Source organism: Phlebotomus papatasi, chromosome 1 (assembly GCF_024763615.1).
Source record: "Phlebotomus papatasi isolate M1 chromosome 1, Ppap_2.1, whole genome shotgun sequence".
Lineage (NCBI taxonomy): Eukaryota > Metazoa > Arthropoda > Insecta > Diptera > Psychodidae > Phlebotomus > Phlebotomus papatasi.
Genome location: NC_077222.1, coordinates 16,307,220 through 16,332,621, shown reverse-complemented (window position 1 = coordinate 16,332,621; position 25,402 = coordinate 16,307,220). Strand labels below are relative to the sequence as shown.

The 25,402-nt window shown below is 33.6% G+C and overlaps 1 protein-coding gene across 1 annotated transcript in view; it reads left to right on the top strand.

The window, feature by feature from the left end:
- LOC129798001 (uncharacterized) overlaps positions 1–13,062 on the top strand; it is a 139,035-nt gene extending 125,973 nt beyond the window's left edge. Inside the window, exons 5-7 of the mRNA XM_055840930.1 lie at positions 7,040–7,336; positions 11,796–11,947; positions 12,041–13,062. Of these exons, the coding sequence (XP_055696905.1) occupies positions 7,040–7,336; positions 11,796–11,947; positions 12,041–12,272 (681 nt within the window). The 3' untranslated portion in view covers positions 12,273–13,062. The remainder of the gene's footprint in view (positions 1–7,039; positions 7,337–11,795; positions 11,948–12,040) is intronic.
- The last annotated feature ends 12,340 nt before the right edge of the window (positions 13,063–25,402 follow it).

Sequence of the window (25,402 nt, the reverse complement as noted above, 5' to 3'; positions counted from 1 at the left end):
ATGTATTTTTTTTATTTCACAAATTGCTATGATTTTTCAAAATAATTTTTAACAATAAATTTTTGAAAATAAATTCGCTGCTTTTTAGCGATTATTCTCAGAAAAATGCTATTTATTATTGATTTCCGTAAATAGAAAAATTGTAAATTCAGTGAAATAGTTAAATAGATCAGTAATATACACTGAGTGAGAGAAATCCGAAAAGGTTAAAATAACATTTTGGAAATGTTAATTTTACCCTGCAGTATTGATCCAAAATCGGTGTAAATATTACCCTTTTTAGGTGTATAAGGAGTTAAAGTTACCCTTTTCTATATTAATTTTACCCTTAAAAAGGTGTAAAATTAACATTAAAAATTGTTGATATATTTTTTCACTTAAAAAGTGTTGAAGTTATGAGGAAAAAAAAGTTAATCACACCCTCCTTTTTTTTCTTAGTATGCCAATTAGTATATTCAAAAATACCAAATAATGGAGCTTATATTTTCAACTAAAATAGAGTATATATATCTCTTAAAATTCCAATCCATGGTACTCTTCCCTTATACAAAACTTCATTTTTAGTTTATCATTTCAAAACAATTGAATATTTTAGATAAATTAGGAAATAAATTTATTAAACGAATTTCCTAAATTTCACAAACATTTTCTAAAATTTTATATAACTTTTGAATTTGAGTTTAAAAAAAAAACAAACTCAATTCATATATAACTTGCTTTTCTATTCGGTAAATGATATAACGTCATTACAAAATGTCATTCATGATATTTTGCAAAAATCTAACATAAGGCATTCTTTCTTAAAAAAAAAACCCGTAGTAATAAATATTGATTTTAACCTGTCTTAAATTACTAAATTTCAATCCTTCAAAAAAAAAAACTCTACCCACGAACATATTCAGGGTGTATTGTCTTTAGGAGTTATGAAGTTTTGATATATCAAAAACTTACTTAGGAAAAAGGACTAAAATTTTCAATTTCAATCAATTTCGGATTAAGTCCTACAGGGTTCATCCGTTTGAATATATAGTACACATTTATTCAAACTTAAGAGAAAAAATAAAATTGTTATATTTGATAGAATGAGAGAATTTATATCAATTAAATTTCTGAATGATTATAATATTTGTAAAAGTCGATTCTTCTATTAAAATATCGCAAATATTCGCAAAGAGAGTATTTATGGACAGGGTAGTCAGCATTGGTAGGAAATAGGAGCATTCCCCAAGACAACAATATAAGTATCATTGCTTCTTAGCAGGGTATTTTTAGTTAATTCCTCCATCTTTTTCACTCCTGAAGTAAATGATTAAATGTAAATTTCTCCAAAAGAATCAAATGGATAAAACTCCTTAAGTATCACTTAATGGGATCATTAACCTGGATAACTAATATTATAAGAATGGAAAGAAAAAGTATTCTTTGAGTTAAAAATTTTATTGAAAAAGAAGGGGCGTAACTATATAGGGAAGGGGCTTCCTTCTCGTTGTACTGTTATTAACTGAAGGGTACAATAATACCGAAAACCAAAATCTCGAAAACAGAAATCCCGGACAGGCAAAATCCCGAAAAGACAAAATCCCGAAAAACCAAATTTCCAAACACCAAAATCCTAAAAAGCCCAAAATACTAAAAAAAAAAATCCAAAATCCCAAAAACTTAAAAGCCAAAATCTCGAAAGTCGCAATTCCTAAAAGCTAAAATCCCGAAAATCAAAATCCCGACAAGTCAAAATTTTAAAGAGAGAATATTCCTAATTTGTTGAAATTTCGTTGGCCAAAAACCCTTGGATCGAAATCCCGAATGGGTCAAAATCCCGTATGGCTAAGATCTCGCGAGTAGTCCAAATGCCCTGAAAGCCAAAATTTTAAACGCCAAAATCTGAAAAGCCAAAATCCCTTAAAGCCAAAATCTTGGAAAGCTAAAATCCCGCAAATCCAAAGCCTAAATTCACAATCCCAAAAAGCCAAAATTTGTCAAAACCAGAAACCCAAAATCAAAAACGCAGAAAGCCAAAATTCCGAAAAGCCAAAATCACAAATTCTTAAAAGTGTGATAGGTATCCCATCGATCGCACCCAGGTTTGTTGGAGGCAAAGGTTAATTTTCTATGTTTTGGAAAATTATTCTATACTTTACCCTCCTTGTAATGTCGTCCCTATTAAGATTTTAACCATGCGAAATTTTAGCATCAGATTTTACCATCTCGAGATTTTGTCGTTCGGGTTTTTGGCCTTTTCGGGTTTTTTGGTCTTTTCGGGAGTTTGACCACATTGTAATATATACCTGTTCAAAGTCGTATCAGAGCCTATATCTTATGGCCTCTACACACAAGAGAACTTTATGTCCATATTGAAGAGTTTTTCCTGCACAAACGTAGGGAATTTGCTTCAATATGTACATACATTTCTCCAGCTATTTAGAGAGAAGATATACCACAAGACAAGTTAAATATCTAACGCCTAGAACTTTACCATGGAAGCATTATGCATCTCACTAATTCGATAGTATTACAAAAAGCAATTTTCAAAATATTTGTATTACTTAGTGCACAATGCACAATATTCAATTATTTATCAACCCCATGATGTTTGCTAACGTCCTGCAGTGTCAGTATGTGGTAAATGGGAGTTACTCTATACTTTGCCTATAATCATGCATAACAGCGCACGAGATGATAAAGAAGGGGAAGAATTACAAAATGCAGAAATTAATAAATGCTGTTGCATTCTAAATGTCTAACAGGGCCCTTTTACAGAAGTAGGGTGGTCAGGAAGTACACTATGCACTCAATGTTAGAGAATGAGAGTGCCAGACACTCAACTTTGAGTGGATGATGTTGAAAGAGTTTTAGCAGCTTTGCATTCTGTGTGCAATGGTGTGGTCGCAATGTTGGTCACTATGCTAGCGAAGGAATGAGAGTTTCTGAAAGCTCACTATGCAACACCATACAATCCATTTCAATGAATATTCATATTTAGAACTACCTCTAACTCAACTCTGTGGACATTGGATTTGAATGAAGAAAAAAAAACTGCAACTCACACATTGCAGTCAATGTGAGGAAATTCACCTACTACATTGAATTTAATTTACAAGCATCCCCAGGGATTTTTTGTCACCTATAACCCACAATCAATGTTAGCATTTTATGCGTTGAGCTTTTAGTTTTAACGATTTCTGTGGAAAATGTGGGAAAAGCAAAAAACAGAAATTGTGTTTATGATATGGAGTGCAGGGAAAAAGAAAAATCTGCAATGATTCAATTCAGTTCACTGCAAAACCGAAGAGATACTTTGCATGTTTGGTGGCCAATTCGAAATTATAAGGATTGATTCCACAAATTCCACAATTTTATTTTAGTGGATGATTTACAGTATTCAATTGAATGATGTTACAATAATAAATGATCACAAGACATGATTAGATTTTTACCAAAACCTCAATTTGAAAATTTAGTTCCACAACTTCCACGTTTAATAGTTTCCACAATTTGAATAAATTAATAGAATATTAAAACAAAGAGCCTTAGGAAAGATATGAGCTCAAAATGTGTTGAAGAAATGCATGAATATTAGTAACGAAGTCTAATAGAGACCAAATACCACAGTTGCTAGGACAATTTCCACTGTTTCCAAAGTTATAGTTCCACAAGTTCCACAAATTTGGCAGCTTAGTTTAATTCCATGAACTAAATCGAGTATTGGACATTATCCAAATATTTTAGTGCACCATCCGTATACGATTGGTTAGGCCTTGTAAGCATTATAGCTTTAGCCAATCAGAGAACGCAATAGCATAAAAATATTTTATAGAAATAAATAATTTAACTCAATGCGAATAGTCCTTAAAAATTTAAATAATAATAAGAGTGTTGCCTGCTCAAAAACAAAAAAGAAAAACATGCTGATATCTTACAGTTTCCACAAGATCCACACTTTTTCAATTTTGGCCCGTTGCTTAATAAATATAAAAATTCAGTAATAGTTTTGATTGGTAAAAATCCAAAAGGCTTATATCAAATAGCAACCAATAGCAACTCTCAAAGTGATTTTCTTAAAGCCACAATTTCCACAAATTCTGCCTTTTGTTATTCTTATCCTCGAAATAAGACATTTGAAATATTCGTGAAACATCCCCTAAAAATTCCTCTGCAATTCATCCCATTAATTTTATCTCAAGCTCTTCTTTATCATACTTTTAGCCAGAAAAACACCCCAAGGGCGGTTGCCCTCCATTCCACCAGAAGCTGCGCAAGAATGAAAGATGTCTCAATTGCACCAGTTTTTCACCCCTTGCAGTGGAAATTTCCAACTGTGACAAGCTTGAAAAAGTATAGTGCTTTGCTGTAAGCGCTGTATTCAAAATTGAAATAATAATTTTTATTGTTGACAATTCCTTCGAAGCACATTCCACCCTTATTCTAACCCGAAAAAAAGGAGTCTAATTTTAATTATGCAAATTAGGCACCAAAAATTACTTGCAATTTATTGCCAGTCATTTAGGGAGCAACATTTTTTTCCAACCTTGCGAAAAAAAACTGAATAGGGGTGGAAATTTATGTCGGGATATTGAGATGGAATCTAAGGGACAAATTGGAAAATTATATATAGTAATTATGCCCTTTTTTATGGGATTTCTTTTCCATAGGAACTTCTATATAATAAATAATAAATTGATTTAAAAATTCTCTTCAAATCTCATCTTGCACTATCTGCATAAGTTCCATGCAAAAAAAGTACACTCAGAAAAATGATCGAGTAAATTTGCTCGAATCGATGTTAAATTAACTCTTTTTCGTTGTGATTTTCATTTAACTATATTTTAAAGTTGATTTTAATTTGACTTAGGTGTAATATTCGGAAGAGTTGTTTTAACTTTTTTTTCCTAAAATTTACATGACAAAAGAGTGTAAATAACGTTTTTTAAGACTGAAAATAACTCGTTTTAAGAGTTAAAATAACTCGTTTCAAGAGTTAAAAAAATCTCTTTTAGAGTTAAAATAACTCTTTCAAATCCCAAAATGAATATGTTTTGCAATTTAATTTTTTTTTATTTTATAATTTTCTTTTTTTTAATATTTGCCTGACCTCAAGTTCCCTATGTTTCGAGCGAAATATCACGTATAATGCACGCGCATGTCTTCATGAAACACTGTTAGGCATATTTCTAGTTGATGTTCCATATGAACTTTGTCACACGAAAATCTTCTAGACTGAAGTATATTCTTAAAATGGAAATACTTAAGCATATACTTCAGTCGAGATGAAATTTTACACAAAAAAGTGTAATAATTACATCGATATCCGACGAATTAATTCAACTCGCACGAAGAGTTGTTTCAACTCTATTTACTGAAATTTACAACGAATAACGGCGTTATCACACTTGCACATTAAAATGTTAATGTGATTCACATTAATTGTCGCTTGTGAGCGTCCAAATATGTTATTTGTGTCTTTGATTCACTTAATATTTGGGGTTTTTCTATTTATTGATAAAGAAGTGGACTTGGCATGCAAAAATAAGTTTAAATTTACCTAAAGCATAAATATTTTTCACATTAAAAAATTAAAGAGAAAATCGCATTAATTTTTCTCATTAATGCTATAAATCAATTTATATCAAATTTTGCGGGCCAAGTCTACCTTTTTATCAACAAATAGATCAAATTTTAAATATAAAATGATTCAAACACACAAATTACACATTTGGACTCTCACCAGCGACAATTAATGTGAATCATATTAAAATTTTAATGTGCAAGTGTGATAACACAGCAAGAGTAACAATTGCATCGATATTCGTAGAGTTAATTCAACTCTGCCATAGAGTTGTTTTAACTCTTTAGGTTTTTTCTTAGTGTAACTTCAAGCCACGCCTCTATCTGAAGGATTGTTCATTAAAAAGCGACTTCTATTACACGTGACCGTTTTCAAAGATGAAAAAAGGGTTTTATGAAATTAAATAAGGGAAACATCTGACAAATATTATAATCAGCGGACAAGCAAAGCTCCGCCTCTTTAAAAAATAGGCCACGCCCCCTTGAAGTGTTTTATTTGAAATATATTCTTAAGTCGTATAATAGAAGATTTTATGAGGTCCTGAATAAATTTAAGCTAAGTCTGTTGAAAGATAAAAATAATAGAATAATTAATAGACTAAAAACCGTGGAAAACCACGCCCACTGTTGTGTTTTGCTCCTCCTGTTTAATGGCCTCTACACATTGGGAGCAATTTTTGTCAAAAATTGTTTTTTGAAGGAAATTCCCTGCAGCGTTGTAGGGGGAAACGTCAAATTTCTGTCAAAAACGCAATTTTTGACGAAAATTGCTCCCAATGTGTAGACACCTTAAATCTCTAATTTTTTATGAAGAATTTAACATTCTACCGGAATACTAAAAGCAAATGCAATAATTGTTTTTTTAAAGGGGCGTGGCTTATTTTTCACTTGATAGAACTCTTCGAGTCCAGCTTATGATTGAAATAGTGCTGATGATTTTCTTAATTGTCCTCTCCATTTGGCAGTAAAGTGCTCGAAAGTTTAGCTTAGTGATGACTCCTGAAAGGGTGTGGCCTTAAATGCCTTTCAGGATGTGTCAACTTTTAACTGTGCTGATTAATTTTATGCAAAAATAATATCAGAAGTTTTTATCCACTGATTAATTATCTTGGTCCGTTGGCATTTAAAAGACCAAAGCTCCCAGGGTTTCCTTTGAGTGACGTTCAACAGATGCGCATATTGGACATTAACCTCCAGAGCTTGTGCAGAATTTATCTTATTAATTAAGTGCATACCAGAGGAGTCTGGAATCTTGCATGAATTCACTGGGCGATCGATTTGAGGGGAGAGGTTCTTTGATGTTGTTGCTCGAGAGCAATGCATCCACAAGGATAGCTCATATTGTGGCCAATTTGTCCTCATCCAGTCTCAAGCACTCAAATTACATTCATGAAACCAATTTCTCTCTCTCTCTCTCTCTCTTCTTCCTTCAAAAACCATACGCCTCTTCCTGCTAACACCAAACTCTCATCCTCAGATTAACAAGTCTAACGCCAATATCGTGACACTGAGAGCCGTGACGAGAAACCAAACGGGCACGTATCAGTGTGAAGTGTCAGCAGATGCACCATCCTTTCACACCGAAGTGGCTCAGGCCACGATGCTTGTGGCTGTTCTACCGGAAGCACAGCCCTCAATGACAGTGAATAGTTTGCGTGTGTTCAACAACAAGATCCTGGTGCGGATGGATGAGAGCCTAAAGATGATTTGCACGTCCAGTCCATCATATCCGCCTGTCAATTTCACATGGAGCATCAATGCCATACCTTATTCGGTGAGACAACATTCTTTTCATCCACACACTATTCTTCCCATTGATTGACTCCTGTCGACAATCATTGATAGCAAAGACAGAAATACCGCAACAGAGTTGCCAAGGCAGATCTAAGATTAATATTACAATTGCATTTGTTTTATTTTGGATATTGCCTATCTTCAGTTGCAAGTTCTTGCATATCGTCGAATTCATCAGCAACTATGCTAATTGCATTTGCTTTGTATTTGCAATCTTTGCAAACGACACGCAGCGGTGCATCATTTACAATATATGCATACACAAAGAAAATGCAAGTAGGGGAAAGTGGCCTGCCTTTGAATGCGGCAGCCATTGAATGTTCCAATTTTTCTCATATTTCCCAAAGCTAAAATTCCATTTTGTTAATCGAAGTTAATAGAAAATAGTTAATAGTATTAACCATAGTTCATGAAATAGAATTTTTGCTTTGAGAAATAAAAGAAAAATGGAAACATTCAAATTCTGTCGCATTCAAAGGCAGACCACTTTCCCCTGCCACAATTTCTGATCCAACCGATCCATCCAGCCCATAATACCCTAATAAAAAATTTCCTTGGATTGCTAACCTGTTATTAAACAATTAATGTTGCTACATTATTAATGATTTAAATGAGCATAAATTCCACATTTAATCGAAGTTTAGCGTATAAACGAAAAATTAGTTGAGAACCAAATAGATTACTGATATTTAATTGTGAGCCAACAAAAAAATCTGGCTAGAAATGTCTTTAGTTTTTGAGTTTTGATCTGATCACATAGTTTATATCGTTTAAAATGTACAAATTGCACAAAAAATGGTATTTACTACATATGACTGAAATTAGTATAAAGTAGTATTTGCTTCTTCAAATACTTCATATTTAATTTATTTAAATAGTATTTCGAAATGTAAAATCTCTGCAAATTTAGTTAAATCTCTGATGTAATATGGGCTTTAGGATTTTGGGACCTTCGGTAAAGCCCAAAATAGACACAGGGATCGGCTTAGGGATCAGCCCGAAAAATGAGGATTGGTGTCGATACACTTACGGATCAGCCCATAATTTGGAGGATCAGGCTGATCTTCTAAATTCGTGAGGTCTAGTGAAATTACGAAGATTAGGCGACAGCAGCGCCAGTGCTGAAAATGAAAAACTTCACTTTGGGAGTTTTTGGGTGCTTTTCGATATTTCAATTGGGTGAAAAAACATGGAGAGTAATGGTATGCAATGTCGCAAAAACTTAAAATGCATTAAAATTAGAATAATTGGATGGTCAGAGTGCTCCTATCTATATGCAAAATCCATTGATATTGCACTTAAGAAGTATTTCAGCAATCAAAGTGTGCACATTTAACAGAAATTTACGCTGAAAACGTTAATCCTTAATCCTAAATCCTCAGTGTATGATAGTTTGGGCTGATCCTTTACCGCCAAATTTTTCGAGCTGAGTATTCTCCAAGATCAGCCTGTGTCTATTTTCGGCATAACTGAGCTAAACTTTCAATCTGCAGATCGCTAAAAGGCTTGGCGTCTACACACTAGTAGAAATTTTTTTTAAAAAAAATGCTTTTTTAAAGAAAATTCTGACGTTACTGCCTATAAGGACAGGGATAATTTTCTTTGAAAAGGCATTTTTTAAAGAAATTTCTACTAGTGTGTAGACGCCAAAGAAGTGATTTTCCATATTAATTTTAACGTTACATTTTAATTTAATGTAAAGAATTAAGAGAATAATAAATAAAACTAAAATATTTGTTAATACCCCAAGCAATCAATTTTACATTTAAGGGATTATACACAAGATCTTTGAAAAAAAAACATATTCAGCAAAAATCTTAGAATAAAACTTAAGATTTTGCTAAGGGGATGCGCTGAAACCTGATACAAACGAAAATTTTAAGAAAAAAAACTTGTTAGATAAAAAATATCAAAAATTCCCAACCGAAAGAAGAAGAATTAGAATTTTTGAATAATTTAAAGTTTCCATTTCATATTTTTTAACTTGTGAATTGTGAAGTTTATTTAAACCGATTATATTACAACCTGCAGAGTGCAGGGGTATTCTGTAACAGTATGACAATGTCATATGACAAATTTTCAAAATAAATATTCGAGTAGAACAACATTAAAGCCCAGTGAGCATGTAATGGTAATTGTAAAGCAACTCTGTGAAACTCTATGTAACCGATATAAGTCGGATCTTTAATTAGTTCTACCGAATTTACCACATAAAAAAATTAAATTTGTCATATGACATTGTCATACTGTTAAAGAATTCCCTACCTGATTTACGTAAGTTATGCGTAAAATAAAATTTAATATCAAAAAGTAGCGTTTTGATAGTACCAGTAAAAGTGACCTAATGCATTCTTTTTTAAGCAGGCTCCAAAAAATATTAATGCTATTCTCAAAAAATCCTTATACAGCACATTTAGTAGCTTTAGAATAGAGCTTTTAAGTAGAAAAAATTGAAGGCGATGTACTTCACGATATAGGAATTAGAGATCGTGAAAAATTCAATTTCTTATTCAGAATTATTATGTGCTGTACTTGTAATGACTTTTAGTTGAATTTGTTTTCAAATCTTGCTGGATACATTTAGTTGTAATATCGCGAGACAAACATAAAAACGATAATAAATAATAAGTCATCATAAAAAAATCTTTGCAAAGGACAATGAGCAAAAATGTAGTCTATCTATCTGTCTATGTAAGGGGATCTCGAGTGATTTTTATAAATAAATAAAAAAATAAATAAAATGTATATGAGCTGGTCCAACCTTTCGCCAGAGACGGGACTAGGCCGACTAGGCTCATTTTGTAGGTATCGGTGTATAACTTAAAATTTCCCGAGACCCAAGTCAAAACGGACTGTCAGTCCCTGGGAAAATATAACGATAGGGGAAAGTGCTCAAGCTTTACACGGTCCCAAGCTTAAGAATGACCAAATTTTTCCTATGTTTTCCAATAAATGTGACCCATCGCACCCATATTTTGAAAACTAGGGGAGAGTCTCCTAATTTTAAAATACATTGCCGAGTCATATTTATTCAGAAACATAGGAGGAAATTCAGACAATATGAAGCTTGGGACCGTGTAAAACATGGGCACTTTCCCCTATGCTTATGAAAATTCACAACTTCGAAAATTTATTACTTGAAAACGGCTTGGCCGATCTTAACGAAATTCGGCTCAAAGTTGACATATGACTTAAGCTTTAAATAATTTTTTTTTTATTTTCCCTCTGACTGGTTCATCTGGTAGCTCCCATGCAAACTAATCATGTTTTAAAGACGTTGAGCATTAGTCTGTTAAAAGAGATACTAGCTCGCGCGAGATGTTCTTGTATCATTTTTATTCTTGAAAGATGTGCTCTGTGCACTCTATTTGAAATTATTGAACTAATCCAGGTTTTTAAACATATTTTTAAATATTAAACATGAAACTTCTGTTGTTGCTAGCGAGGTTGATAGGGTTTCAATATAGTAATTAACCAGAAATCAACGTAAAAAGTAATTTGCAGCGAATTTAATGATTAATAGTGATATTCCATCAAAAATGCAAAGGAGAAATCTTTCATTGGAGAATTTTTAGTACATGCTTGTTCTCATGTGCTTTTACTTAACCCGTTCCTTACCATGGTATTATACATCATACGCAAATTGACTGATTTTAGATGATTTATTCTAGGGAAATTAATATTCGAATTTATGTCGGGAATGGATTTTTAGTTACCTTAGTCCTTCAATTACTTGGAAAAAATAGGCCGACAGAGATGGGAATACATTTTGTTGTTCTTTTCTCGCTTCGCGTGAAGTCTTGCAAAAATTTTGCTCAAAATGGCGGACGGAAAATTCGATATCCCGTCGAATTTGTTAAAATTGGCCTTCATCCTCTTTCCTGATTTGAATTCTGGTTGACAATATGTTTTCTTTGATAGTTACTCTATCTAAATCGATAGAGTTTGTAATGAATTAATGTACAGAATTTAAATTCAGTGACCGTTAAGACGCGTGTTTGAGGGCGGCTCCCCGCGCCCCCATGATGGATAAATTTTTTTTCTTTTCAAAAACTTCATCTATTAATCTGTAGGAAACTAATCCCAAAATACGAACATTCTATCTCAAGTATTTCTGGTACATTGACTGAATGGGTTAATCGATATTTTTTGTTTCGGTTTGTGTCACAACACTGCTTAGTGGTTTTGATACACGACAAGGCCTGAGAAAAACAGCCTTGACAGGTGTCAGCAGTACGAAAAATTGATTATGATTTAGTACAAAAAAATAGTCATGTACTAAAAGTCCGCTTTAAAATTTTAAGAGAGATAATACGATAATGCTGCCTTCTGAAATATTACTCAAAATTAATTGTTTACATGTAAATTTCATTGATTGATAATAAGGATATCTATAAAATCGTTATAATTACAAATATTTACAACTCTGTCTTTCGTAGTCCACTCATACGGGCTTCCACAGCGTCAACGGTGGTCAATCGTGGGAGGCACGCGAAGCCTGGTCAGAGCTAGTCATTCACATCAACTACAATCTAGTATCCCCCTACACAAGGCACCTCATCGTGCGCTGCGAAACCAACATATACACATTGTAAGGACTTATTAGTGGAAATCAGAAATCATCCCTTTTAGGAAAAACTCCACTCATGCAAATTTTTTTTTCTTTCCCTCCCTACCCAATCAGATACCGCGGTGCAGCTGCCGTGGACTTGGAGTTGATACAGGATAATCCATGGTCTTTCGGTGAGAAAGTTAGCCCTACGATGGATCAACGGAGCGGAAGCGGAAGTGGCAAGGGCAGTGATCCGGACAACTCAGCACTCACCGGAAGTGCCATCCTTCTAGGTGGATGTTACAAGTGTTTTATATTCCGGACAGTTGTTTGTTTTCTGGTGGTTGTGTTAATGTTTTCATAAATCCACCCTACCTCCCATTTAAAAACGCCCACCACGCATTTCTTCATATTTCACCTTTTCGGCGGAAATTTCAAGTTTTTTTTTCCCCATGTTTCACCACAAAACATTTTAGGGCAAAAGACCTCACTTACAGCTGAGTCTTGTTGGATGAAAAAAAATATACCAGGGAAATAATTTATTTTACATTTTATAGAGAGAATTCCTTTTTTTTTTCCTGGATGAGCAGAGAAAGGTTAAGTAACCTACAGTTCTTGCTCAGATAATTATACGCATCATAATTATTTGTTATGTGTATATATTTTTTTAATCTTTGATTAAATTTAAAATGCAATAGTTCATGAATAAATTTCATTTCGTTAATTATGAATAATACTTTGAAGTGCAAAATTTGCGGATAATTTTCTGAGAAGGAGCTGTACTGAAAAAAAGTCCCAAAGTGTGATTCAAGGAGCATGAGGAAGAGGTTTGTTGCGAAAAAAGCTCTCAGATAGGAAAATTCATTACGCAGAGGAACTTAATGAGATTGTAAAACAATTAAGCTGCTTTAAAAGGTATTTAGTGAGGAAATATTCCATGATAAAATGTACAGTAGTGACTTTACAGAAAGAAGCATAATAACAATTAACAGAGCTCCGATATTGACATAAAAAAAAACATCCCCCAGTGTATATAGAAATGTAAGATAAGGAAATAAAAAAAAAGACTTAAGTGTGTATAGAGAATGGGAAATATGTGAGAGAAAAATGTAGAAGAAAATCGTGACACAATAAATTTTGAAAAATTACACCAAGTTTGTGTTTTTTTTGGTCCCTTTGGCAGTTGGACAGCTACTAGGAGAAAAAAAACTGGGCTCGTACGTGAGTACATTTACCTTTTCAATCATATTCTATTTCTATCCCAAAAAAATAAAATATGTACAAAATTATAAAGCTGAATAAAAAATTAGTATCGCCCATTGAAATTCCATCAGAAAAATCCGATATTCTTTTGCAATTTTCCCATCATAACTTTTTGCTCCTTGTTTTTTTTTTCCCCAAGCGAGCTTCCTTTTTGCAACATCATAAAAGCTCATTCAGAGCATAAAAAACGCATCGTCTGTCTATAATGATGTACCAGCATGTGAATGAAAAGGTATATGCATCTCATTTACGAGAGTGCTTCATTTGATGATTCACTTGAAGCCCATCCCCTTCCTCCTTCACTTCATCCTAATGGGACATAGGATTACGTATTTTTCAGCATCTTTTGCCACCAACATCCTTAATATTGCACCTCTCTCTCTACATCCTTAAGCACTTGGCAAATGCCAAAGGGGCACATTATTGCAAGTTAACAAAGTGAAAATCCTCATTACAGCCTTCATATACGCTACCATGAAAATTCACACACCTTTTTTTCCCGCCCTCACCTTGAGCATCATTGAAATAAATAATATTTGAGACTCCCTTTTTCCTGAACATCATGATGATTTAGAAGAATTTTTGTTCGCACGTGTCTCGTTTCATCAATTGAATGTCTTTCACCAAATATGACTGGTTGACTTCACAGAAAACATCTTCTACAATTGCCTAAAAATATCTCTTATGGAAAAAAAATCGTGACAGTATTAATATTTTATGGTAGAATCTTTGAAAAGGTGAATACAAGATATTTTGACACTTTGAAAAGAAGGAAGTTTAAAATAAATAGCAAGAAAAGCAAAAGAAAGATTACAGCTTTAATCGTAAATTAAAGTTTAAAAGCTCACAGAAGTACCTTCCCAGCGAGCACAGTTAGCAGAAAAAATAGCATTTTCAGCATTTTTTGCTGAATCGGTCTGCTGGCCAGTCAGCAGCTCTCGAACAAAAAGTGCTGAGCAAATACATGAAAATGGCACTGTTTAGCGCTCGCAGCGGATGATGGGAGAACTAAACACTGCCGGTAGATGGCGCTGGAAACCATTTACCCGATTTTCTCTTTCATTTTTTCTTTTTCTCTCAAAATGAACTTGGAATTTCTCCTGAAATTATTTAACAACTTGGGGGATATCATAATCGCGATTTTTATTACCTATATTGTTATAGGATTTATGCTGCGGTATGCTGTCTATAGAGAATGGTCAAATAGGAGTATTAAACATACTCCTGACCAAAAATTTTGCATTTTTTAGTGAATTTCGTTATTGTTTTCTAGAGAAAAAAAAAATTATTCTGAGGAAATATTCAATCGGGGGTTATAAAATTATTCATTATTTATGAAAAATATGTTTTTTCTTTTGAAAAAAGCATATTTTCCTCAATTTTCGCAATTAAATATTGGCATTTTTCCTGAAACAGCCATCGATGTATTATGCTCACATTCGATTACAACTATTGCAATTAATCGCGAAATTGGATTTTTCTATATATTTAACTTATTTATGGTAAATAAAGTTGCAGAAGCATTAAAAAATCCTTTTAAAAGTTAATATGAGAATTTGAGTTGTATGAGAATATTCTTGAAAATAAATGAAAACCTTTCTGTAGCCACTGAAGAAGGTCCACATCAGGACCGAAAGCTCTGGGCAAGACAGAAAATTTGATATTCTTCTTGAGGTGAATCAAATTTTCCACTGGCGATTACCGGAGGTGTCCTCATAGAATAAAATTGGTAGTATCAGTAATGGTACAAAAATGTATTCAAATTATTTGTCCTAATTTGTTTTGAATCTTAAAATTCCTTCCTATAAGCAGTATTTAAATATCACGTCAAAAAGTTAATGAACAGTAAAAATAACAAAATTGTGAATAATTAAATTTTGGTCAATTAAAAACTTAAATTTATACTACAAAACAGGTAGGGGAGACTGGGGAAATAAATCACAAAACAGATATTATTTTTATTAAAAGACATAATAGAAAGAAAAACTCACATAAAAAGAAATAGTCTTCTTGATATCTTCGTCGGAAGACGGATAGCTGTTCACTATACGTCCTTTTACTTGAATCTTGTAGAAACACAAAGAAATTAAATGCAAATATCACTTCAGATGGAAAGTTCTTAAATCGCGCGCAATTCAACTGTGAGAGAGAGATAGAGACACAAATAATTCACTTGACAAACGTCCCGCGGCGCTGCGTTTGCGAAAAATCTCTAAAATGCGACAAAATATTTTCTTCTCTATTTTATCCTTATTATCAGGGCGTGTCCCTTCTTGTAATAAGTACTTTTGCATTCCTTATTAACCAAAATAGTGTTGTACAAAAGTATTTTTCTCAAACCTATCCTGAATTTTGGGACAGCTCAAAAGAATATGAGTCTTCCAGCTCAAAATTTCATCCCAATGTTCTTGTTGTAATATCGACAAGTATATACAATTAACCCAAATAGCTGTATTCAACTAAATTATAAAAAGGATTTTCTTGTGAAAATGACTTAACTCCAAGGTATTAAGCTATTTTAACATTAAAAAACCTCTCATTTTTTTCCACGTGAATTTTCACGGTACTTCGAAGAATCTCAACAGGCACCACCAAATTCTCTTCGGCTTTTATTTTAGCTCAGGCCTAAACTTTGTGAAAGTTATATTCCCCTAATTTGTAAAAAAAAAAACATTTATTGAGCCATTTTCTAAAAGGAAATATTGTGATCATTCTCAAAAATGCTGGAATAAATAGTATCAGGCATTGGGTAAAATTATCACATTTTGATTCGCTTTATTACGGACTCGCGTAAATTTAAAAAACATCCTTGAAAACACCTAGATGACATATTTTCATCGAACAGCATTTTCTATATCAGAGCGAGAAAAGCGCTTTTCAAGTTATTTTCCAAAGGCTATTTCTGACAGAAGAAAATTCTATTAAACCGTTCTGCCGAAGAGTTCTCGAGAAAATGTCACTTAAGTGCAGAAAAAAAACAAAAAAATAATAGAAAAAGCGTTTTGTGTTCCTTTTACACTAAATATCTTAGATTCAGTAAATCGCTGTAGAATTTTTATCCTACAGAGTTTACATTGGTCTGTGCGTATTATTTAATTTTATTCGGATCTTTATCACCATCATTTTATACAAACAACAAACAGAGACATATGGCAATGACGTTTCTTTTCGCCGTGAGACATCAGAAATTCCTTCGGTTTTTGTTACTTTTTGCCCCATACCTTTTGTTACTTTTTATCCCAAGTAATCATTTTTAATAAAAGGATTTCTGGAGATAAGAATCTTTTTAAAAATGCTAAAACAGATAATGGCGACGTAATCAAAGAATCCAAATCATTTGAATAAATAGTTAAAAATCGATATCTGCTGTAAGGAAAATATTAAAAAAAAAAACAGGTCCAAAAATTTAATTTTTTTTTTATTTTCTAAATTCCTTGTTCGAATTCTAAGGAACTTACGGCAATGAAGAAGGTCTATGGAGACAGTGCAAGGTAAAGTGCCCTCAAGTCGACCGGTTCCTTAATTCGACCGGTAGAGTTATTTATTCAATTTATTTATATTTGCACTAATATTTGGCGTATGACCTAACATTAATAGGTCAAGTATTCCATAAATAAATACGAATTAGTGACAATTTTAAAGAAATTGACTATCAAACATTCAAATATTGACCACCGGTCGATTCGAGGAACCGGTCGACTCGAGGGCACTTTACCTTATACGGAAAAAATTTAAGCCGCTTTTTTATCTTGGAAGATAGGGGAAAGCGCACTACCTTCGAACGGCTCAAGCTTCGAATAACCCAATTTTTTCTATGTTCTTTATGGATTTCGCTCATAGTTCTTTTCTGAAAACTTGAGACATTGGACTAGCTATTAAAATATGATATTATAATGATCTAATTTTTTTAAAGCACATTAAAAAAATGAATTATTCGAAGTTATAGTCGTCCGTGAATTTTGAAATTTTCGATATGTTACTTTTGACCCAGTCTTCCCTATAATTTAAATAAAAAACGTCCGAAATGGTTACAGACGTTACAGGTAAAATGCGAAACTATTCCTTTTGCCAAAATTTTCATGACAATTTTATTGAATTTAATTTTTTTTATTACTGTTTAATTTCAACTTTTACTGTTCATTTATATCGTGCCAATTTTTCAGTGAGATTTTCTCTGCACAGCTATACGTGATCGGGACCCTCACAGGTAAGTGCTTAACAAAAAAATTTAATGTAAACGTAAATGGAATATGAAGGGTGTGGGGAAACTTTGAATTGAGACAGCTTTTAAATTAGGTGTTTTTCTTGCATTTTTAAATGTAATTGAGCTTTTTCAGAAAGTAATTTAGCTTCACAATTGCTTCATGATTGAATCTAATTTCATTTAAAAATAGGAGAGAAAATCCCGAAAAGCCCAATTTTAAAGCCGCCCCAATTCAAAGGTACCCCACGTCCCCCGACAATGTCGGGCAAAAGTTTCTTGACGAATTTATGTTCGAGAAACCTTATATTAATTTTAAATGTCAGAAGAAAATGCAATTTTGCAATTTTCCTATGTCTTCTGAAGCTATGATTAGTGGAAGGTGGGACAATTAACGAAGGGCCAGTTTCAATTTTTGCATATGTATTCTTATTCTTTTGAAAAGGATGGGATAAAACTCTTTAAAGCAGTGCTCAAGTCTTGTTCCCTTTTTTCGTAAATTTCTGGACCATTGCAGTTGTCTATCGAATTAACATAATTCTAATAAAATTTACTAGTAGCTTCGTGATTACAATAAGATATTCATCATTAGTAAAATTCTAAGATGGTCCTGACAATTTTGCTTTAAGTTCTAAAGGTACGAGAGCGGCAGTTTCATGTAGGCTCATGGAGAAGCTTTCTGTACACGCCCATGGCAAGTTGCCTGAAATTTGAAGCCACTTTCTCATACTTTGATTTAAATTTATATGGGAAGTTTTTTGCACTCATGACCGTTACACTATATAACAAAAAAAAGAGAAGTTTTTCCGTATTATAAGATACCTTTCCGTATGGAGAGAAAAATATACTAAATTTCAGAGATCAATTTAGGAATTGGCTTTAATTAGCTCCATATAAAAAAATTAACTTGCCACATGCTTGTTTCTGTAGCCAATAATTAATTATTTTAATTAAAACGAATTCGATTCACAATTATTAGCAGGGAGTTTTTCATGATTTTTCATATCGATTCATCTGATTCATCAATGTAACTATCATTTAGTTTTTTTGGAACATTTCCTAATTTATTTCAATTTCCATTTGATGGAATCCATTAACAGAGAGGGAGATATTACTGAGAATAAATTTACCAAAATAGCTTTCAGTAGCAAAAGCTCCCATCTTTTCAGCGCACAAATTATGCATGGTGGAATTGTTTGGAAATTGTCTTTATCTGTACAAGTCAATGAGAAAGCTGAAGGATTACCACATTTCAGGAAGAAGTTGTTTCTGCAATTGCAAATAGCGACAGACAGTAAAGAAATGACTGAGCAAAATCAGCTTCCGTTTAGTGTCTTTTACTAAATCACTTCCTCTCCTCCGTTCATTGCTCTTGTGTGCCTTTTTCCATCTGAACTGGCACAGAAAATGCACCAAGAAAAAGCTCACACATTGCTATCCAAGAAAGGTCAGAGACACCAAGTACAAAGAGATGGAAGGCAAAAGTTCAAAAATTCTGCCAATTGCTTGTCTTTTGTTTACATGCCACCGTTGTAGCGGTGATTGCGCAATAATTTGAACGTCAGAACGAACAAACGGAACCGGAAGTGACAGTGAGGCAGAAGGGAAGAGCAAACAACTCGTTCAACTTCCTCCATGGGATCAACAATGGGGCGAATTCTTATTACGCGATGGGAAACAGGAACTCTTTGTATCATTTTCAACACAGAGCACTCATACCAATTTTTTTTTTTCAGGGAGGTATATCTGATCCCCCAAAATCATGGGAAACTTCTCCTACCCCAAGAAGAAACCTCCAAGTGGCGATCGGGATAATGGAGCAGTGAATTAATATATATGAAGCATGGATTGTGGAAAAAATCATTGAATGAAAAAGAACTAATGGTGGAAAATTGGCTTCTTTATCTGTTTCTACTTTTATGAAATACCAGATAAATAAAATTGAAAATGCAATTAATAACAATATCTGAAAATTTCGCAAAATATCATGATATATTTTGCATTTACACTTCGATTTCAAATTAAATTGAATGCAATTACTTCAAATAAAAAATGATAAATACGATAAATACCTTTATAAACTTGCCTTTTCTAGGGGCAATACTTAAAAAAACATATTCCCATTGATATTAAGAGAGAAGACAGTGAGCAGAGGCACATACCACATAGCCATAATAATATTACGATACACTTTTAACTAATAATGTAATAATACTTTACGTATAATAAGACTCATTTACTACAGAGTATTTACTTCATTTCATTGTTAACATTGACTGGCTTCCATTTTGCCAGTCAATAGTATTCCAAAAGAAGACCCCTTAACTCCTAAATGTGAGTAGTTTTTTTGTGTTTCGAACCTTAGGCGGATACAGGGAGACAGGGATACTGGCAGTGGTTGCGTAACTTTATGGTCGATATCGAAAAATAACTATATAATCGTAAAAATAACTGAACAAAATCGGTATCGTGTAGGGTCAGTCCGGCAGATAAATGACCTATTGTCGTGGAGGTTGCAATTAATGCAAGACGGCGATGGATGAATGGATAAAAGATTTGCAGATGCAATGGAAACTCTGAATATTCGACAGAGGTGCCCTACGAAATGGAGGTAAGGTATTACAACCATAAGAACAGTCAACCTGATCATCTAAATAGTCCCTCTCCTCAAAATTGCAAGTTCGTCCTGTCCATTTACTTTACAGCCGGGAAACGATACTCCAAAAAGTGAAGCCGCAACAGGAAACAACGAATTTGTTTGGTATTTAGTGAACCTAGTCTAGTTCCCGAAGGTCTCGCAATCCTGAATAATAAGCAATTTTAGAGGCTTTTCGGGATCTAATGGACCATCTGCCTTTAATATCTAATATTAAATCAATTTTTTTCCCAAAAATGTTGTTTGATAAGAAATTAGAGAAGTTAAGCCATATGACTGACTAAAGTTTAGGTCTAAAGCCTGTATAAGGATATCTCGAAAATCGAACAGAGTGCAATTAAAAGCGACACCAAACCGCAGTCAAAAAAGAATACCACACACCAACAAAGTGAGTTAGGGGAAGGTTTTGCACCTTCGTAATGTTGCAGCTTCGTAAAAGTTGATTTTTTTTCCAAGTTACTAAATGAATTTCATCCATGGACATATAATCTAAAAGCTAGTCCTACATCTCACATTTCCTGACAAACTTGGAAGCCTAGGCCTTTTTCCTGGGTCCAAAAGGCAAAAATAAAAAAAAAAATAGGCCTAAAATCGTAATTCTGATGCGTAATATTTTATGCATTTTTGCACACTGCAAGTGTCTTTTCGAAAAAGCAACCATTCCAAGTTATAGAGGGTTTATTAGGGTTAATATTTACCGTGAAAATCTCTTGCTTGAAGGGGGTCGTTTTTGTGGGTGGAGGAAAATTCAAAAAAATTACCACCGTTGCAGCTCAGGAAAATTTAATTTTGCAGATTCGTAAAAAATCTGTCAAAATTATTAACCACCGAATTTGAGAATTCCTCATTGTTTTAGGTCACACTGTGCACGCCGCTCGGGATATTTGACTCATCAGAGATTCCACTGAATAAATCCTCAAGAAAATTAGGATATTAAACAATTTTCACTAAAATCTCGAAGGAAAACACGCACTTCCCTATCAAAATGAGACTTCATCAGATGTTTTTATTTTACTTCTGTCAAATTAAACATTAAGCCAGATATTCTTATGGTATGTGTGATTCTTTCATTGCCCATGTGGTGCGTTTTAAGAATTTTTCATCCAATTTGTCTTGTTTCAAGCGGAATTTTTCACATTTTTCTTTAAATTAATCACTGGTAATTCTAAGAATCACCGATGTTAAAAAAATGTTCTGTAAGACAGATTCGAGACGTTAGAGTAGAGAAAAAACAATTATTACAATAGGTGTGATTACTACTTTCTGATTTGTGCAGTGATGAAACTAGACTGCTTATGGTATATGTGATTCTTTAATTGCCACATCGATGTATTTTGAGTATTTCTCATCCAATTTTCCCTGTTTTAAAGTGAAACTTCCCACATTTCACTTTAAATTGGTTGCTGGTCATTTTTGAAATCAGTTACGTCCGAAATATGTTCTGTAAGACCAATTGGAGGTGATAGAGAAAATCCTAGGAATACAATAGGTGTGATTATGAGAGAATCATACCTAACCAAGCTCTTAACTGACTGTCAGAATGCAAGGAAGAAATGGTTTTCCGAGTGTCAAAAACATGTGTTAGAAAAACAGTTCAAAATTGTTTTTTAATGCGTGATATCTCCTACAAATGGTGAAAACAAGTAGATGAAAGTTCCATCTAAGTAGTGATGCCCAAATTTTTGTGTTCGGTGTAATGTTTTCGGGGAAAATGAGGCTTACAGAGGTGGGAAGAAGTGGTACGAAGCTGAGTTAACCAGAGCACCTTCGTAAAAAATGCCGCTATATTTTCATTTTCTTGTAGAGCAAAATCAAAGGACTTCCAGGAATTTTGTGAGGCAGAATTATGAAGCCAATATGTAAGAGATTTTTTGATATAGTGATATAATTGATTCGGCGTGTGTGACATTCAGTAAAAAATCTTAAATCTTGGACTCCTTTTTTAATACGAACCTTCAAAACCTTCCCCTACCTATCTTGAAAACAATTTTCTTGAAAAATCTGAAGTCTAGTTACCCAGTATAAGTTAACGTCGTAGTACTGCAAAACCGATTCCAATACAAAAATCTAAGTATTAATGCTTTGAAAGCAACCCAGCGTCGTGGATGGCCGAATTCCAGAAGCCAACGTTCGAGCTACGTGCGAAATGTTCATCTCCGGACTCAGTCATTGTCCATGCAAAAAGTGATCAAAACAAAAATATAAAATTGTTTCATAATGTCCCCGGCACACCTTTTAAATCGGTAATATTTCATGAAATCAAAATTTGTATCCCATTTTTTTCTCAAAAGATTTGCATGTCTATCTCATTCTTTCAGTCTTCAAATTCGATTGAGATATATCGAATTTATTGTGATGTTCAAAAGAAGAAGAAGAGTGCGAAAGAATGAGACAGGTATATGCAAAGCGTGTGAGAAAGAAAGGGATTCTGAATTTCGACTTAATGAAATTTTCCCAATTTAAAAGGTGTGCCGGAGCCATCAATTTTGAAAAGTTGCAATTTAATTAACGCATCCTGTATATTAGGAAGACTCCAGCGAAAAATTATCGTCATTGGGTATTGTATTTTCAGAATATTTATTCAAAATTTCGACCCAATCGGCATTTTGGCTATTCAGAATTTTGGCTTTTCGGAATTTTGGCTATTCGGAATTTTGATCCATTCGGGATTTTATCTGTTCGAGATTTAAGCTATTCTGGATAATTTTGACTTTTGCAATTTTGGTCTTCGGTATTTAGGTTTTCGGAATTTTGGCTGTTCGGAATTTGAGTCCATTAAGGATTTTGTATCTTGGAGATTTAGTTTATTCGGTATTTTGGCTTTGGAGAATTTATCTTATCGAGATTTTGGTTTTCTAGAATTTTGTCTTTTCGTATTTAGGCTTTGAGGACTTTGACTGCCACCGGAATTTCGGCATGTAATATAATATTTCGAAAGCGATTCAAAAAATTTTAGTAGTTTAATACATTTTAATAAAGTTTTAAATAAGGCCTTTTAATTATGATGATGATTATATTTTGAAAATGAATAGTAAATTAATTTTAGCTTTTTAACATTGTTGAAAAGAAAATAAAGACAAAATATTCTATTCAGCAAAAATTTTTGAAAAGCTTTTCATGGCCAATAGAACTATTCCTGGAGAATTTTCAGCAGAAATGAGAATCATGTTATTCACTTTCCTGGTATATCCGTTCTATGTGCCACTGCCACTGATATTCTGTGTACGCGTGTACGAAATTTTGCTGGACTTGCATTTCATCGGAGATTTTTGTGGAACATCGAGATACTAAACCTCCGGGATGCAAGAGAAAACATCCGATGGAAAGTTTTCACGGACAGCAGAAAAAAGACTAGAGGAAATAATCAATTGGTGAGCAAAAAAATATGCCCCTCTTTTGTTAGAAACGAGATAGGCATGCTTCCCATTCATTGAGATTTATGAGAATCAAAAGGATTGGTAGGGGGTGGCGCAAATTCACAGAGAACATACAATTTTTGGACACTGGTGGCTGCTTGCAGTACTCTCATGTCATTATAAGCGGATTGTGTCTTCTACTGTCAGACAAATAGTTCCACAGAAAAAAAGACAGTTAGGAAAAGGGTAGAATAGAGAAGGAAACCCCACAATGGGAAGAGAAAGTACCTCCAGGAAGGTATGTATTGCCAGAGCTTTGGATTTTTTCCCGGGGAGAAAACAGAAAACACGAAAGCCTGGAGTGACTGCACGAGAATTTGCTGTGTGTGCACCATTCAAATTGGAAGAGAATCGAATTCATTGATGTGATTTGATGAGAAAGCCGAGTGATGAAAAAGTTTCCACACAAAGCAATTTTGGAACATATATATAGACAGATTTTTTTTTCCACTCATCCCACCTGAAAAGTTCTCCAGAAATATCTATGAGCATCGGGACAAATTAAATTCTCCCATTGAATTTTCCCGATGAAAGGAGAAATTTTATGAACAGGTAAAATCAATTATATTTGGTAGACATTACTATTTCAAGTCTTGTAAGCATATTTTCTCTGAATTTTTGAGTATTTGAGGAGAGTGAGAAAGCTCTCCTAAAAGGAACATGAGGATTCCTTTGTGACACGATTCAAAGATGGTCAGCGAAATGGCATGATTTTTTTTAAGTTACTTTTTAACGGTGTCACGGGACTTTTATTGGTCGTATGTTTCTAGCCAATAAAATCTAGAGCAAAGTGGTTTTTCACATTTTTACGGTCAATATGAGATGATCGTTCACTTCACTCTATCATTTACTTCCACAGGGTAATCAATGTGAAATGGGACAGTCTCTAAAGAATTTAATACAGTACACTATCTCAAATTCGGTCATATGGGACCGAAATGCCACGCAAGTTACAGAAAAATTCGGTCATGAAAATAAATTACAACACAACAAAGAAAAATCATAGAAAAATTAGGCTTATTTTCTTCACTCGACATTCATAACCAAATGTGAAAAAATGTCAACAAACTTTTTTTCTAAACGTAACTGACTTCCGAATTTAAAGCCCGATTTCAAAGGAACCGGATTAAATAGGGTTTACATTGGAATTATGCGATTTGATGCTCGGGAATGAAAATGTAAAATTTGAGAGAACATCAAGAAGGAGTGGTAGGGCATCTTTGGGATCTATGGCTTAAATATCCGCTAGGACAGTCTCTAAAACACATCTAAGATTAGAGGGAATCGATCGTTTAGTTCTTGAGATATGCTTAAAAATTGTGTTTCTGAACGAGTGTCCGTGGTGCCACCCACCTTTTAACTTCCTCCTCGGAACAAATCTTCAAGCAAACTTCAGAACCCGTCTAGGGATGAGGTTTGGTTTGTTCTGGCACTTACTGGGCTAACAATTGTCGAATAGGACGTACGCTTTACAATGAGAACCAAGTGACACCGCAGACAATAAACCACCTAAAAAGAGAAATTGGTATAGGAAACAAGTTTCGACATGCAGAGTACAGTCGAATTAACTTTTTTTCCTCATAATTTTAACACTTTTTAGGTGTAAAAATATATCAACATTTTTAATGTTAATTTTACACCTTTTTAAGGGTAAAATTAACATGAAAAAGGGTAACTTTAACCCCTAATAAACCTAAAAAGAGTAATATTTACGCCGATTTTGGATCAATACTGCAGGGTACAATTAACATTTCCGTAATGTTATTTTAACTTTTTCGGATTTCTCTCAGTGGTTGAATCACTCCGAATAACGGTTTTTCTAAGTCAAAGCTCTGAGAGCGCATTTCTCAATCGATTGGTATCATTTTTTGGGCTCGTTGAAAACGGCTTGGAATTCCCGACAAGCCTTAACTAAGGCCTGAAACGATTCTAATAGGTTGTGAATCGGTAATGAACTG